This window comes from Pleurodeles waltl, chromosome 3_1 (assembly GCF_031143425.1).
Source record: "Pleurodeles waltl isolate 20211129_DDA chromosome 3_1, aPleWal1.hap1.20221129, whole genome shotgun sequence".
Lineage (NCBI taxonomy): Eukaryota > Metazoa > Chordata > Amphibia > Caudata > Salamandridae > Pleurodeles > Pleurodeles waltl.
This window is the reverse complement of record NC_090440.1, coordinates 876,589,100-876,605,053: the sequence shown is the minus strand read 5'-3', so window position 1 is coordinate 876,605,053 and position 15,954 is coordinate 876,589,100. Positions and strand designations below refer to the sequence as shown.

The 15,954-nt window shown below is 46.9% G+C and overlaps 1 protein-coding gene across 4 annotated transcripts in view; it reads right to left on the bottom strand.

Moving 5' to 3' along the window:
* MAP7D1 (MAP7 domain containing 1) overlaps positions 1 to 15,954 on the bottom strand; it is a 265,245-nt gene that overhangs the window by 82,353 nt on the left and 166,938 nt on the right. For all 4 annotated transcript variants that reach the window (XM_069223843.1, XM_069223844.1, XM_069223846.1 and 1 more), the window contains exon 5: positions 15,717 to 15,831. In XM_069223843.1, coding sequence (XP_069079944.1) covers positions 15,717 to 15,831 — 115 coding nt within the window. The remainder of the gene's footprint in view (positions 1 to 15,716; positions 15,832 to 15,954) is intronic.

Below are 15,954 nucleotides of genomic sequence, written 5' to 3'. Positions count from 1 at the left end.
AGATATATCGTTACCAAAGGTAAGTAATTTGTACATCTGATAGAGACTTCTAGTTGAGGATTCCTTACCATCATCAGTCATTCTTTATTGCGTGATAACAAAATCTTTGCAAGATTACCGAAAATAAACACAAAAGATAAATATGTATAAAGTGCAGCCAGAACACAATCATTGTGATGAGTTTAGTAAAATATCTTATTACAGGAGGTAAAATGCCTGAATGCATACCACTGCAGTTAACAAAGGGTGGGTCAATAAAAGGATTACAATTAAAACCCATATGTGCATATTCAAGCTTAAAAAATGTTGATAGTGTCAAAGTATTATGGTCAGTTATAAAAAGCAGTTTATGGCTAAAAGGAAAGTCTAAATGCACATTGAGTGGTCAATCAGTTTTGCTTGGAGCTGCGTAATAAACTTCCCAAATTTGGCCAGATCGACTGGCTCTTTTAAGGCAAACACCAGTGATGTGGCCTCAATACAGGATCTTATGCTGTTGCAAAGAAAAAGAGGTCTTAATAGAGTGTGTCCTGAATTCATTAGGCAAGGGCAGCAGCACAATAGATGGATGAATGTCCGTTATGTATCCCCAAAGCCTGCAACCCTTTATATTATTGAGGGAGTTCCATTTTTGATTTAATTCCTTTATCCTCAGGCCAAGCAGTCTTGCAAAAGCAATTTGTGTCACACAGGCTTTCCTGATGGTGCAGGCAAGGAAAGGCTGTGGTTCCAAGTGCTGTGAGATATTTATATAAGAGACTGCCAGCGCTTCTTACACAGGAGTATTGCTCAGTTTTTTCCAAGTAACTTGCCCAGGAAAGAGTTTGTCTGTCTTCTCAGCACAGATTTGATTGAGATATGTGACAGCACCAATTTGATCAGTTCTACTTGGTTGATTTGGAGGTTTAGTGCTACAGTTAGGTATTGTGACCAGGGATTTGTCTTTTGTTTCAAAGATATGGGGAAGGACTGATTTCAAGGTGATAGGAGGGGCCACGACTATCCTATAATAGTATTTCAGGAAGGCCCCCATCAGGGCCCAGTTCTGTCCTTCCAGTCCATAATTCAGCCTTTTCAGATGGCTCCTGATGTATTGTGGCAGCTTGAACAATCTTTTATAGATTTTGACATGAAGCTTTTCTATCAAGGTGGATTGGCGGGGAAAGGCTTCATGATCATAGTTCAATGCTAGAAGGAAAGCGGCTTTGAGAATTTGAAGTATTAATTTTGCTGAAGGGCTTTCTATTAGGATATTTCGCTGACATGTTCTGGTTATGTAAACAGCGTTTGCCTTCAAATGATGTAGGTGGGCTTTGGGTGTTCCCTTGGCTGACAAAAGGATGCCCAGGTAGTTGTACACATCTGTGCTGCTGATAATGGGCTCCCACTTCCAGCAAGAACGCTGATGTTTCGATCACCCACCAAATATTACAACTTTTGTTTTGGAAGCATTAGAATTCATTTTGTTTGCCATGTTGTAGCTGTGCAAGGCTGTTAATGCTTTTTGTAAGCCAATGTTGGAGTGGTCAAGCAAAACGATATCGTCCACATGTTGCAGGATGGTGACTTTTAAATTTCCGATTTTTGGTGAAATCAAATTTTCTTGTCTTAGCGCCTGCAACATGTCTACTATATAAAGATTGAACACTTTACCTTAGAGTAGATACCCAGCAATGGTATCCTCGGAGGTGTGCTGTGACCCAAGATCATACTAGAAAGTCATGCAGGACAGAACAACCGAAGTAGCCATCCCTACGGACCTTACTGTCCAGGCAGTAATGTTTTGCTGCCTGGCAGATATCCAGAACAGAACTCAGTGTGCGAATGCTGTGGAAGCAGCAGTTGCTCTGGTTGAATGAGGCGCAAGCCCTCAGGGGGTTGCTTTTTTTGCCAAAGCGCAGCACATCTTGATGCAAAGAAGTACCCATCTTAAGATGGTACGTTTTTGCACCGCCTTCCCTTTCTTCGCAACTACAGTTGATCGTCCACCCAGAAATCTTGAGTACGATTGAGATAGAACGCCAACGTTCTTTTTGGATCCAGGCAGTCCCTCCACCTCTAAAAAAGGATGTGGAGGTGTGTAAAAAGTAGGCAAAGTGAAGGACTGGCCTACACGAAAAGGTGCAAGGACTTTGGGAACGAAGGAAGCTTTAGTGTGGAACACCACTTTGTCAGGGTGCACAGACAAAAATGAGGGCTTAGAAGATAGATCCTGAAGTTCACTCACTCTGTGAGCAGAAGCAATAGCAAAAAGAAACAGTTTTGAAAGTAAGGAGCCGTAAGGAACAATTGGGCATCTGCTCAAAGGGAGTACACATTAAGTAAGTAAGGACAAGATTGAGGTCCCACTGAGGCCTGATAAACGGAGTGGGAGGAAAGAAATGGGTGAGGCCCTTAACCCCTTCGCTGCCAGGCCTTTTCCCCCTCCTGTGCCAGGCCTTTTTTTGCCTATTTGGGGCAGTTCGCGCTTAGGCCCTCATAACTTTTTGTCCACATAAGCTAACCAAGCCAAATTTGCGTCCTTTTTTTCCAACATCCTAGGGATTCTAGAGGTACCCAGACTTTGTGGGTTCCCTTGAAGGAGGCCAAGAAATTGGCCAAAATACAGTGAAAATTTCGGTTTTTTCAAACAAATTGGAAAAAGTGGCTGCAGAAGAAGGCTTGTGGATTTCCCCCTGAAAAATGGCATCAACAAAGGGTTTGCAGTGCTAAACTCAGCAGCTTCCTAGCTTTCAGGAACAGGCAGACTTGAATCAGAAAACCCAATTTTTCAACCCAATTTTGGCATTTTACTGGGGCATACCCCATTTTTGCAATTTTTTGTGCTTTCAGCCTCCTTCCAGTCAGTGACAGGAATGGGCATGAAACCAAGGCTGGATCCCAGAAACCTAACCATTTCTGAAAAGTAGACAAAATTCTGAATTCAGCAAGGGGTCATTTGTGTAGATCCTACAAGGGTTTCCTACAGAAAATAACAGCTGAAAAAGAAAAATATTGAAATTGAGGTGAAAAAAACTGCAATTTTTCTCTACGTTTTACTCTGTAACTTTTCCCTACAATGTCAGATTATGGAAAGCAATATACTGTTACGTCTGCTGGACTCCTCTGGTTGCGGGGATATATAGGGCTTATAGGTTCATCAAGAACCCGAGGAACCCAGAGCCAATAAATGAGCTGCACCCTGCAGTGCGTTTTCATTCTATACCGGGTATACAGCAATTCATTTGCTGAAATATAAAGAGTAAAAAATTGCTATCAAGAAAACCTTTGCATTTCCAAAAAGGGCACAAGATAAGGTGCTGAGGAGCAGTGGTTATTTGCACATCTCTGAATTCCGGGGTGACCATACAAGCATGTGAATTATAGGGAATTTCTCAAATAGATGTCTTTTTTACACACTCTCCTATATTTGGAAGGAAAAAATGTAGAGAAAGACAAGGGGCAATAGCACTTGTTTTGCTAATCTATGTTCCCCCTCACCTCACTTGTGTGGGTAGGCCTAGCGCCCGCGACAGGAAACGCCCCAAAGCGCAACGTGGACAAATCCAAAATTTTGGGAGAAAACAGAGGTGTTTTTTGCGAAGTGCCTACCTGTAAATTTTGGCCTCTAGCTCAGCCGGCACCTAGGGAAACCTACCAAACCTGTGCATTTCTGAAAACTAGAGACCTAGGGGAATCCAAGGAGGGGTGACTTGCGGGGCTCGGACCAGGTTCTGTTACCCAGAATCCTTTGCAAACCTCAAAATTTGGCTAAAAAAACACATGTCCCTCACATTTCTGTGGCAGAAAGTTCTGGAATCTGAGAGGAGCTACAAATTTCCTTCCACCCAGCGTTCCCCCAAGTCTCCCGATAAAAATGATACCTCACTTGCGTGGGTAGGCCTAGCGCCGGCGACAGGAAACACCCCAAAGCGCAACGTGGACACATCCTAAATTTTGGAAAAAAACAGGTGTTTTTTGCGAAGTGCCTACCCGTAGATTTTGGCCTCTAGCTCAGCCGGTACCTAGGGAAACCTACCAAACCTGTGCATTTCTGAAAACTAGAGACCTAGGGGAATCCAAGGAGGGGTGACTTGCGGGGCTCGGACCAGGTTCTGTTACCCAGAATCCTTTGCAAACCTCAAAATTTGGCTAAAAAAACACATGTCCCTCACATTTCTGTGGCAGAAAGTTCTGGAATCTGAGAGGAGCTACAAATTTCCTTCCACCCAGCGTTCCCCCAAGTCTCCCGATAAAAATGATACCTCACTTGCGTGGGTAGGCCTAGCGCCGGCGACAGGAAACACCCCAAAGCGCAACGTGGACACATCCCATTTTTTGAAAGAAAACAGTGCCTACCTGTGGATTTTGGCCTGTAGCTCACCCGGCACCTAGGGAAACCTACCAAACCTGTGCATTTCTGAAAACTAGAGACCTAGGGGAATCCAAGATGGGGTGACTTGCGGGGCTCGGACCAGGTTCTGTTACCCAGAATCCTTTGCAAACCTCAAAATGTGGCTAAAAAAACACATGTTCCTCACATTTCTGTGGCAGAAAGTTCTGGAATCTGAGAGGAGCCACAAATTTCCTTCCACCCAGCGTTCCCCTAAGTCTCTCAATAAAAATGGTACCTCACTTCTGTGGGTAGGCCTAGCGCCCACGAAAGGAAATGGCCCAAAACACAACGTGGACAGAACATATTTTTTCACAGAAAACAGAGGTGTTTTTTGCAAAGTGCCTACCTGTGGAGTTTGGCCTCTAGCTCAGCCGGCCCCGGGGGGGGGGGGGGCAGAAATGCCCTAAAATAAATTTGCCCCCCCCCCAGCCCCCACCCGGAGCAACCCTTGCCTAAGGGGTCGCTCCCCCTGCGTGACATTGGCGCCAAAAAACAAATCCCAGGTGCCTAGTGGTTTCTGCCCCCTTGGGGGCAGATTGACCTAAAATCTGCCAATCTGCACCCAAGGGGGGCAGAAATGGCCTCAATACAATTTGACCCCAGGGGAGCGACCCTTGCCTGATGGGTCGCTCCCCATCTCAAAAAAAAAAAAAAAACACACAACAAAAAAATTTGCCCTGGTGACCTGAGGGTTCTGCCTAGTAATAGGCCGATCTGCCCCCAGGGGGGGGCAGAAATGGCCTAAAATAAATTTGGCCCCCCCCCCGGCCCCCACCCCCCACCCCCTCCGGGAGCGACCCTTGCCTACGGGGTCGCTACCCCTGCATGACATTGGCGCCACAAAACAAATCCCCGGTGCCTAGTGGTTTCTGCCCCCTTGGGGGCAGATTGACCTAAAATCGGCCAATCTGCCCCCAGGGGGGCAGAAATGGTCTAAATACAATTTGCCCCCCAGGGGAGCGACCCTTGCCTGATGGGTTGCTCCCCATCTCTAAAAAAAGAAAAAAAAAAAAAAAAAAACACAACAAAAAAAATTTGCCCTGGCGCCTAGAGGTTTCTGCCCCCAGGGGGGGCAGAAATGGCCTAAAATAAATTGCCCTCCCCCTCAGGGAGCGACCCTTGCCTAAGGGGTCGCTCCCTTTGCGTGAAATTCACGCAAAGAAAAAATTCCCTGGTGTCTAGTGGTTTCTACCCCCCTTGGGGGCAGATTGGCCTCATCAAAATAGGCCAATCTGCCCCCAAGGGGGGCAGAAATGGCCAAAATATAATTTTCCCCCAAGGGGAGCGACCCTTGCCTAAGGGGTCGCTCCCCACCCAAAAAAAAAGAAATAAAACATAAAAAAAAAAAAAAAAAATGGTCCCTGGTGCCTAGAGGTTTCTGCCCCCAGGGGGGGCAGAAAAGGCCTTCTCAAAAAAATGCCCCCCCTGGGAGTGACCCTTGCCCAAGGGGTCGCTCCCTTTTGTCTGTTTCAATAAAAATAAAAATAAATCCCTGGTGTCTAGTGGGGTTTCAAAAGCCGGATTGCAAGCAATCCGGCTTTTGAAACCCCCGGAGGGACTTCAAAGGGAAGGAAATACTTTTCCTTCCCTTTGAAGCCCCTCCGGGCCTCCCAAGTGATTGAAAAAGAAATGCTTTTGCATTTCTTTTTCAATCGCGCTGGAAGCAGAGCTTCCAGCGCAACTAGGGAGGCCCCTGTGACAAATCAGCGCGCGCTGACGTCACAGGGGGGGGTGCACGGGGGGCGCGCTAGCGCGCCCCCAAGTTCCCCTGTGCCTAGGACGAGATGATCTCGTCCAAGGCACAGGGGAACTGTAGCCTTGGACGAGATCATCTCGTCCAAGGCACAGAAGGGGTTAAGGAATCTACTAACAATAAACGAGTGAAGGCTTATCAGGTGACCTAAGAAAGGCTGAGATAGCCGATAAATAGCCCTTAAGTGTGCCCAAAGCAGAGCCCTGCTAGGCCAAAGAAAGAATGAACAAAAGAACCTCAGAAAGAGGAGCACAGAGGGGCTCATAGATTTGTTGATACATCATGCCACAAATTTATGCCAACGTCAGGTGTATACCGTTTTGGTGGAGGAACGCCTGGCTGCCAAGATTACATCAGGGACTTCGGGTGGAAGGTCAAAATCTGTTAACTGCCACTGCTCAATCCCGACGCATGAAGGCGGACATAGGACAGGTTTTGGTGGAGAACCAACCCCTGTGACAGAAGATCCTCCCGAAGGGTCAATCTGAGTGGAGGATCGGTGGCCACGCTCAATAGCTCTGGATACCATACTCTCCGTGCCCAGTCCAGAGCCACCAAGATTACTTGGGCCCGGTCGTTCTTGAGAACTCTGGGCAGAAGTGGTATAAGAGGAAAGGCATAAAGGAGACCGGAGTTCCACTTGAGACGAAAAGCGTCTCCGAGTGAATGCTGACTTGGAACTCCAATGCACAGAACAGTTGACATTGCATGCTCTCTGCTGAGGAGAACAGATCTAACCAAGGCTCTCCCCACTGCTGAAAGACCATGTGCGACCTCCGGATGGAGAGACCACTCTTGGTCGGCTATGCATCGAAGGCTGAGTTTGTCTGCCCTGGCGTTCCGAGAGCCCACCAGATGTTGAACCGCCAGGATGATGTCCTGATGCGACAGCCATGTCCAGAGGCATAACGCCTCCTAACAAAGGGCCCAGGACCCTACTCCGCCCTGTTTGTTGCAGTACCACATGGTGGTAGTGTTGTCCGTAAACACCTGTACAATTGTCACTTTGAGAGAGGAAAGAAATGCTTTCAACATAAGTCTGATCGCCTGGAGCTCCAGAAGACTGATATGGAACCCAGAGGCCTCTGATCTCCACCTCTCCCATGTGGCCACCCCATCCCAGAAGTGACGCGTCAGTCACTATGGATAGATCTGTTTGGAGAAGGCAGAGGGATCTGCCGTTGCACCCAACGCGGATTCAAAAGCCACCACTGAAGATCTTTTGCAGTTCCCTCCGAGATCTGGAACATGTCGAAGAGATTTCCCTGATGCTGCGTCCACTGGAACTTCAAGTCCCACTGCAGAGCCAGCATATACCATCTGGCATGTGTCACTAGTCAGTCTCACTGAAACCCAAGATAGAGGCTGAAGACCAGAATCATAGCCTGAACATTCTGGACTCGCTTTTCAGGACAGGCCCAAAACTGAGCAGTGTCCACAACGGCTCAGATGAAAAGGAGCGTCAGTCAGGTGTGACTTCAGCACATTTATAGTGAACCCAAGTGAGTGCAGGAGGTTCGCCGTAGTCTGAAGGTGTGAAAAGACTTTCTGGGGTGAGTCTACCTTCAATACCCAGTCATAGAGATGGGGGTGTGGGGGGGACTGAAACCCCCCCAACCTGCGCAGGTGAGCTGCAAACACCGCCATCACTTTCGTGAACACCCGAGGGGCACTGGTAAGGCTAAAGGGGAGGGTGGTAAATTGAAAGTGCTCATGACTTACCACGAATCAGTGGTAATGTCCGTGGGCAGGCAGGATCAGAATATGAAAATAAGTGTCCTGCAAGTTCAACGCTACCATCCAGTCTTGTGGGTCCAAGACAGATACAACCTGAGCCAGGGTGAGCATTTTGAATTTCTCCTTCTTGAGGAAGAGATTGAGGGCCTGAAGGTCTAGGATAGGACGTAAGCCCTTGTCTTTTTTGGACATCAGAAAGTAGCTGGAATAACAACCAAGACTTACTTCTGGCACAGGGACCGTCTCTATGGCTCCCTTGGCCAAGAAAGCCATGGCTCCCTTGGCCAAGAGAGCCACAGCTTCCTGGCGGAGAAGTGCCAAAGGATCCTCCGGTACACGGCTGAATGGAGTCATGGCCGGTGGGGCAGATTAGAAGAGGAGGGAGTAGCCCTTTCGAACGATCTGTAAAACCCACCTGTCCATAGTGATGGATTCCCAGTGGAGCAGGTGATGGTGAATCCTGACGCCAACTGGACCACAGTGAGGGTGACAGACTGGGAGGGTTTGGAGGCTGCAGCAGAGGCAGACTAGGCAGACCTCTGGTTCCCTGTCCCACGATCACGTGGGATTCCGCATCCCCGCCACACAGCAGCTGAACAGCATGGGTGGCACAGTAGTTGGTAAAGAAACGCTTACAGGAAGCCCATTCCGTGGCTACAAAAGGGGCAAAAGGCGGACTCTTGGGGAAGAGGGGCAGTAGAAAGGCCAAGGGACCGAGCCGTAGACCGGGAGTTCTTGAACCTCTCCAGTGCAGAATCCGCCTTGCCTCCAAAGAGATAAGAGCCATCAAAGGGCATGTCCATAAGAGTCTGTTATGAGACCACTCCCCTGAGAAACCAGATGTACATAACCAGGTGTGGCGCCTCAAGGCCATCGTCATCGCAACCGATCTACCCTGAGAGTTGGTTGCGTCCAGCCCACATCCGATAGTGAACTTTGGCGCATCTCTCCGATCAGTGATAGCTTGGGAAAGAATAGCATAGGCCTCCTCCGGTACCTGCAGCAGAACTTGCACAACCGTATCCCACAGAGAGTGAGTATAATGGCCCAAAAGGCATGCAGAGTTCACTGACCGCAGCACGAGACTGGAGGAAGAAAACATCTTCTTCCTAAATTGTTCCAGCCTTTTTGATTCCCGATCCAGAGGTGCAGAAGAGAAAGCGCCCAATGAGGAGGATGCCTGGATGACAAGGCTATCAGGGATGGGGTGTTGGGACAGGAATTCAGGGTTGTTTGCGGCGTGCGATTGTCCTGTTCACAGGAGCCCCTATGTTGGGTCTGGACCAAGTACCCAAAAGGACATCGGTGAGGGCTTCATTGAATGGAAGAAGAGGCTCAGATGTGGAAGCCCCTGGTTGAAGCACCTCAGTCAGGAGAACAGGCCTGAATGAACACTAGGCAGCTCAAGGCCGAGGACCTCAGCCACCTTACTGACCACCATGGATTAAGTTGCCCCTCCTGCTGTAGCCACAGTAGGAGGAGACAGCATCTGGAGAGGTATCCAGACCACTGGCCGCGCCCAACTCCTGGGCCCAGTCCAAATTAGGGTCATCCTGGTATTCCTAAGGGTCCAGGGACCCCTCCAATCCTTCCCCGGATTTGAACCTATGAGAATAAGTGTCAGAATCCAACCTGGGATGAACAGGCCCCATCGAAGATGGCGGCGGCGTCTGCTGATGCTGGTTCGAATCAGAGTCGTCGGTGATCAGGTCGACGTCGATGGTGGGCACCACCGATGTTGGGAGTGTCGACAATCGAACTAGCACTGGGGAAGGTCTCAATGGTACAACTGCCGTGGATCAGGAGGGGACTTTGGTGGCCGGAGTCGAAGCCCGAAGACCCCCAACCGAACCCAATACGCCTGAAGGCACCGTAGCGGGGTCGACTGCCCAAAAATGAGGCGCATGGCCTCAAAATTCCTTTAATTGGGCAGGAGTCGCCCTGGCTCCCGGAAACTTATGGAGTCACAGAGTGGACCCAAAAGCAGGTTCTAAAGATGGAGGCCTTGAGTGTCAATGCTCCTGCTGCATCACAGCAGCCGGGCGATAGGGTGAAGTCAAAGGATGATGGAATTTCTTCGATTAATTCTTCTTACCTTGACCCGAAGACTTCGAAGAAGATGAGTAGTGGTGGCTCCGCAACCGGTCTCGAGACCTTCCCCGAGAGAGAGAGAGAGAGAGACCGAGACCTATGTGGAGTCAATAGCTGGGTCGCCATAAGCTTGAGGGACCGCTCCCTCAAGGCCTTCGGGTGCACTGCCCGGCACTCGAAGCACAACTTTGGGTCGTGGTTGTGCTCCAAGCACCACAAACAGACCCGATGCAGATCCGTCACAGACATCAGGTGGTGACAGTCCTTGCATGGTTTCAAGCTGGTCTTTGGGGACATGCCTCCAGGAAAGCTGGAAAGGTTCTCTATGGTTGCACAGTTTGACTTTTGCTCCCACGGGCTGAACATTTTTTTGGCTCAGTGGTTTGCACAAAACCTTAGCCTGCAATTTTAAGAGACCTCTACTGGAACCTCTTCTAGGAGCAGTGGTTTGTTAAAAACAAATATATACTAAAAAGCCATTAAGATGGCAAACCATAGGTCACCTTTAATCTGAGGTTGGCTGAAATCACAATTGGAGAACAAATAAAGGACTACCTCCCATAAATCGTGGTTTAAGAAATCTTTGCGCTAACTATGGTGAGATCGGTGGCAGGACATGTAGAGCTCTACATTTGCACCCACAACTAAACACTGGCATAAGCATATGTAAAACTGAAAGCTATGATGATGTCTTGATCTATTTGCCTTACGTGTGCCAGAGATTATTTTGCAACGTGACACGTGGGCGACTGTAAAGCCATCACTGTGGTCGGGATTATTCGTTTTGCAAAATTACCATACAGATCTGGGGGTTTCATTTCATAAGTAAGCCGTAGTAAAAAAAACTGATCGAATTAGCGCAGTTTTTCTAGGGGTATGACAAAAGTCATAATATTATAAACACCGCAGTTGGGAAAGGGAAAAATGTGGTATTAGTGTACTTGTCGCAATTCTAACAGGAACAGGAACGTGATACTGCAGCATGGAAACCCCTTGCCCTGCAGCATGGAAACCCCTTGCCCTGGGGTATCTGTATTCCCCCCTGCAGCATTACTGAACCCAATTACCAGCATACTCACAATGAAGGCCACAGTGTAATGTCTATCACATGCCTAGCACAGCCATGAGAAAAATCACATTCTTATCAGATATTCTTTCTGCTTCACGTGGACCCCTGCGCATGTCTATCTTCAAACTGTTTTTGGCAGAAAATGAAATCTAGATCAGGCTTACTGAAACATGAATTCGGCTTCCCAGTCACCTTTTAAACACGTGTAGCGGAATTCAGAAAGAAATCACTTGCCTGTAGCAGTAGTTTTGCAACTATCACGCAACCTAGTTAATAATTTAAGGGAGCAACTCGTGTTTCTGTCTTAAACTTCTTTTTCTCAATGTTAAGTGTCTGAAACCAAAGTCCTCACGAGTAGGGCTTAAAAATCCATCCTCGGTGCACGGGCCTCGAGTTTACGGTTTGGTCCGGAGGGGTACAGATAGTTAGAGTGGTACGTGCCTCGGGCTGATAACATCAAAATTCTAGTACAAGTGCGTAGAACAGTAGTTCAGAACTATACACTCCCCGCACAGTCCCTCGTCAGATTATGGATATAAAGACAATCCTGCCTTTTGAGAACTGGTACTATACATTCTGCATTACGACTACATGAAGATCCTACAGGACCATAGAGCTTAATTTGAGCCGGTGGTTGAGAGAGAAAGAAAAAGAAAGAAAAAGAAGAAAGAAAAAGAAGAAAGAAAAAGAAGAAAGAAGAAAGAGAAAGAGAAAGAGAACGTGTGTAAATGTGTTTGTGTATATATATATATATATATATATATATATATATATATATATATATATATATATGTTATTTTTGGGGCACGGCACTTAATTCTCCACACATGCCCCCATAACAACAGAGGGGAAAAACGAAAAGACAGGAAGAAAAATACAGAAACTTGACAGAGTGAGATGTCGAGGCAGGGGGTGCCTGGCATTGAATTAAGGAGGCTATTCGCGCTCTGACATTTTATAGCGCCAGCTGCGGGTGTCTGAGCAGCGCTTTTGGCACAGACACTTATGATTTTACAAATAAAGCACTGCTCTCCCACCACATCTATACCAGTCAGAGTCCAGCAACACCGTCTTGCGGGGACTACAGACGAGACATCCAACTCTAGAACGTATAGCTGCAGCTGTGATGCCGAAAAAAGAGCTGCTGGTGAAGAATTCGCGCCATTTTAAAACTGATTAATTGACGGGTCTCCAGCATGACAGCAGGAGAAATGAGGGACAAAAGGAGTGGGGATGAAGATCTCCTTTGAAGCTCAAGAGTTTTTTTTTATATGGCAAATACAAGTGTCTGAGCTCCCTTCCATAGTATAAATGATACCGTGGCGCAGACGATGACACTCTAATAATCTAGCATAATATGAAGACAGCCACTTCAGGTAATCGATGTGCCTGCACTGAAAGACATGAATATAACAATGTAAAATACATTTCCACTTGTGTACATTCCACCCGAGCAACCAAAGCCATCACCATTAACATTCCGAGGCATGCCCTGCGAACCAAGGTCCTGCTGCGAGATAGTCAAATAAAAGGGGCCACTGACTTGGGTGCAATCATTGAAAAACCATGCACAATTACAATCACACATGCTCCTGCTGCAGCGACATGGAGAAACCTGCTAGCCACGCCGATCTAGAGAAAAAAAGATCTCAGCAGACCAGATGTCAAGGGACACCAGAGGATCTCACATTTGTATCCAAAGAAAACACAAGAAGTCATCCACAGAGCCCTGTTTCCATGCAATCATGGCTGCCACGGTCCCTACATCCCTGTTCCTGTTAGACATGCATTAACATCACTCACCCTAAACCCTGCTCCCAAGGCAGATATGTCAGCCTCCTGCCCTCAACCATCCAGGAGCTTCTTCCTATATGGGCTTGTATTCACATACTTTTCAACAACCCTCAAGTCCGAACCCATCCTTTCCCGGCCTACTTCGCTCGAGTGACCCAGACAACTAAATCCAGGCAGGTGTATTTGTCCTCCACCCACCACAAACAAATGCAGTTGTGTCCACCACCTGCCCTCCACCCACACAGCCCCAAGGCAAGGATGGATGCATAGATGGAAAAAAAAAAAAAACGATTCACATGGCGTTTGCACAGCATAGACTTTCCTCAGTAGTCACAATGCTTTCATCATTGCATGTTTGTTTATCAATACGCCACACACAGATCCCCTGTTGTCACCTCCCAGACAATTTTCCAGGAAATTACACAGAATTTGTGGTTTACTAAGGCCTAACTGTTAGACACAGATCCAAGTCTGATGAAACCCTACATGGATCACACAATGGTCATTTCCAATGCTGCACCACATCATTGTGCCTTCGTCATGCACACATTTGACTGTCCCAGAACTGCATGCTGCATGCCTCACACGCTTGCACCACCTGATCCAAGTGGAGAGCTGACTCGCTTCTTAAGCTCCATCCTCTCCTGCGGGACCTTCAGGACATCTTGATCTTCTTCTATGCAAGTTAAACACTGGGTCAGCATTGATAACATCCTCAGCAATGCAAAACAAACTTATGGCTATCCTTTGATATTTTCACCTTCGGCGGTACACTACAAACTTGTTCAAAACCTTGTTGTGTTGGAGATGATCACAGATTGTCCAATCATATCTACCCCGTAGAGGCCAGATGCTTCCAGAGGCTGGAAATCCGAGCATTCCCTGTCCTTGTTTGTAGTCTTTTCCTTATGAGCAGGATTATTCGGGATGCAGATCCTTGAAATCAAGGTGAACTGCGGACAGAGGTTACTTAGGTTGCCTTGCCTCTGGAAAGCAGGCCACTCACAAACAAAATCACAAAAGCAACACTATTCCCTCTTTCTTGGCATGCATACTCACTGGATATCTGGTTGGCAAAGCCATCAATCTGTGATGGTTCTGCAAAGGCTCAGAATTAGGTAGGTATTTTTTTTTTTTTTTAATGTACCTGTTGAGAAGGAGCAATCTGAGGGAGTCCAGCCCTAGATTCAGTGTCCCGAACCTGCTAAGGCCAGGATTCTATCCATTATTGAATTTAATGTTGCTAAGTGTGTATCGTATCCATGAATGTAAACCAGGAGAAACCTCTGAATCAGGCGCTGAAGGCACTCAATATCACATGGAGGAGGTGAACCTCTTCACCTGCTACCAAGGATGGTCTGAAAGTGGACCAGATAAAGAGTACTCTATCTAGTACTGGTCTAATTCACACCTTTCTCTGCTACTTGCTTTGTTCTCAAAGTCAATTGAACACAGACTTATTTTTGCTAAGCATCTTGTATTAGTTCAACTTTATATCTCATCCGTGCAGGGAAAGCCTACCTGGCGGTCAGACGTTGCATCTGTACACTGTATTTATCTTGGATGTTGCTATTAGCTAGCTTTTAAAACTATTAATGTTTCTTCTATTATATCTCTATCTCTGACATTGCTTTAGGAGTTTTACTGCAGCTGTTTGACTCTCAGCTTCACTTTTACTAATGATTGTACTGAATTGCATGATGCTAATCACACATTGTTTGCTGCACCTGTATGTTCTTCAGAGAGTCGCTTGTGCTCAGGTTATGTTCAGATTCATTCTTCCCCATCTATTCCGAAGGTGAGGTTGGTGCCTCTTCTGTTTGGTGTTTACATGCGCTAGTGAGGCTCCAGGTGAAGAGTAAGGTTGTTTCTCCTTCATGCCATGAACTGGTGGTAGATTAATCCATTCCGTGCAACTCTCCATGCAGGAATTCTTCTCTTCAGAAAGTATTGCAAGGATGCATCTATGCACCCATATTGTACTGACAGCAGAGAGCTCTTTTTTTGTAGATATGAATGACAGATTTTTTTGTTAATTGTAAATCCAACATTTGTATAAGGATACTGACTACCACTGCACAAGTGCGGTGTGCCACTTAACCTCCAATGTAGAAGGTTTGCCAAATGTTATGTCCACAATACAGATTTCAGATTCTTTTTTAATTTAACATCTACCGGTTAGTATTCTCCTTGCCTTAGTATACCAGGTGCTGCCTCTCAGTCTCACTATTATGTGGTAACCCACCCTTCCTCACGCAGTCTTCCATGTTCATCCGGGCAAATCAAGAAGACCCTCATGCAGTTGAAGAGCAAGTGCTCTTCATAGCCGATGCTGGATTGCAGAACTGCTACTAGTATCTCACATGCCCACAGTTATCTGATGTGGATAAGACTGGCTCACAAAAAACGGAGGCTGAGGGCAAAGTCCTTGCAGAGCTATCCTCAAGGTGCGAAGAGACCATCTTTTTCCGAACACCACGATGTTTAAAAGGTAAGCTGAACGTAAAACTATAAAGGCCAGAAGCGAAGACTAGAAAGCAAAGGCACAATCATGTAAATAAACGAAGGGGTTTCCGTTTTCGCACTGGCTTGCTTTAGTGTAGTTTTAGGTCATTTCCATAGTACAGCTACACTTGTAGTGTTTGTGTAAGTGTACAGTGTGTATTGATACCCAGATTGTGAACTGGTGACCATAGACACCAGATGATTCCACGCAGCTTTTTCATGAATATCAGTTTCAAGGTACCTCTGAATAGACGTTAGTTTGGATTGATGTGAAAAATCTCAAGGTGGTGTCTGCAGACCCACATATACACGGGGAAATGGGTCTCGAGCAACGGCACGTGATGCTTTCAAATAGGATTATGATCTACACAGGGATTTTGTGTCAGACTCACCATTTTTGGACGCTGGGGAATTCTGGTGTAGCGCTCCGGCCCACGACCACCGCTGCTGGCGTATCTCAGCCCAGGTTTTCTTGGCTGACCGCTGGATGACGGCTTCATAGCGTTCCTGGAAATGGAAAAAACAATGACGCTTTAGCACGTATAGACATATGCCAGTAGAACGTACATGGCACATCTCACACTCTGTTAAAATGGAGCTCTTTTCTGGAACCTATGAATGGACATGGAT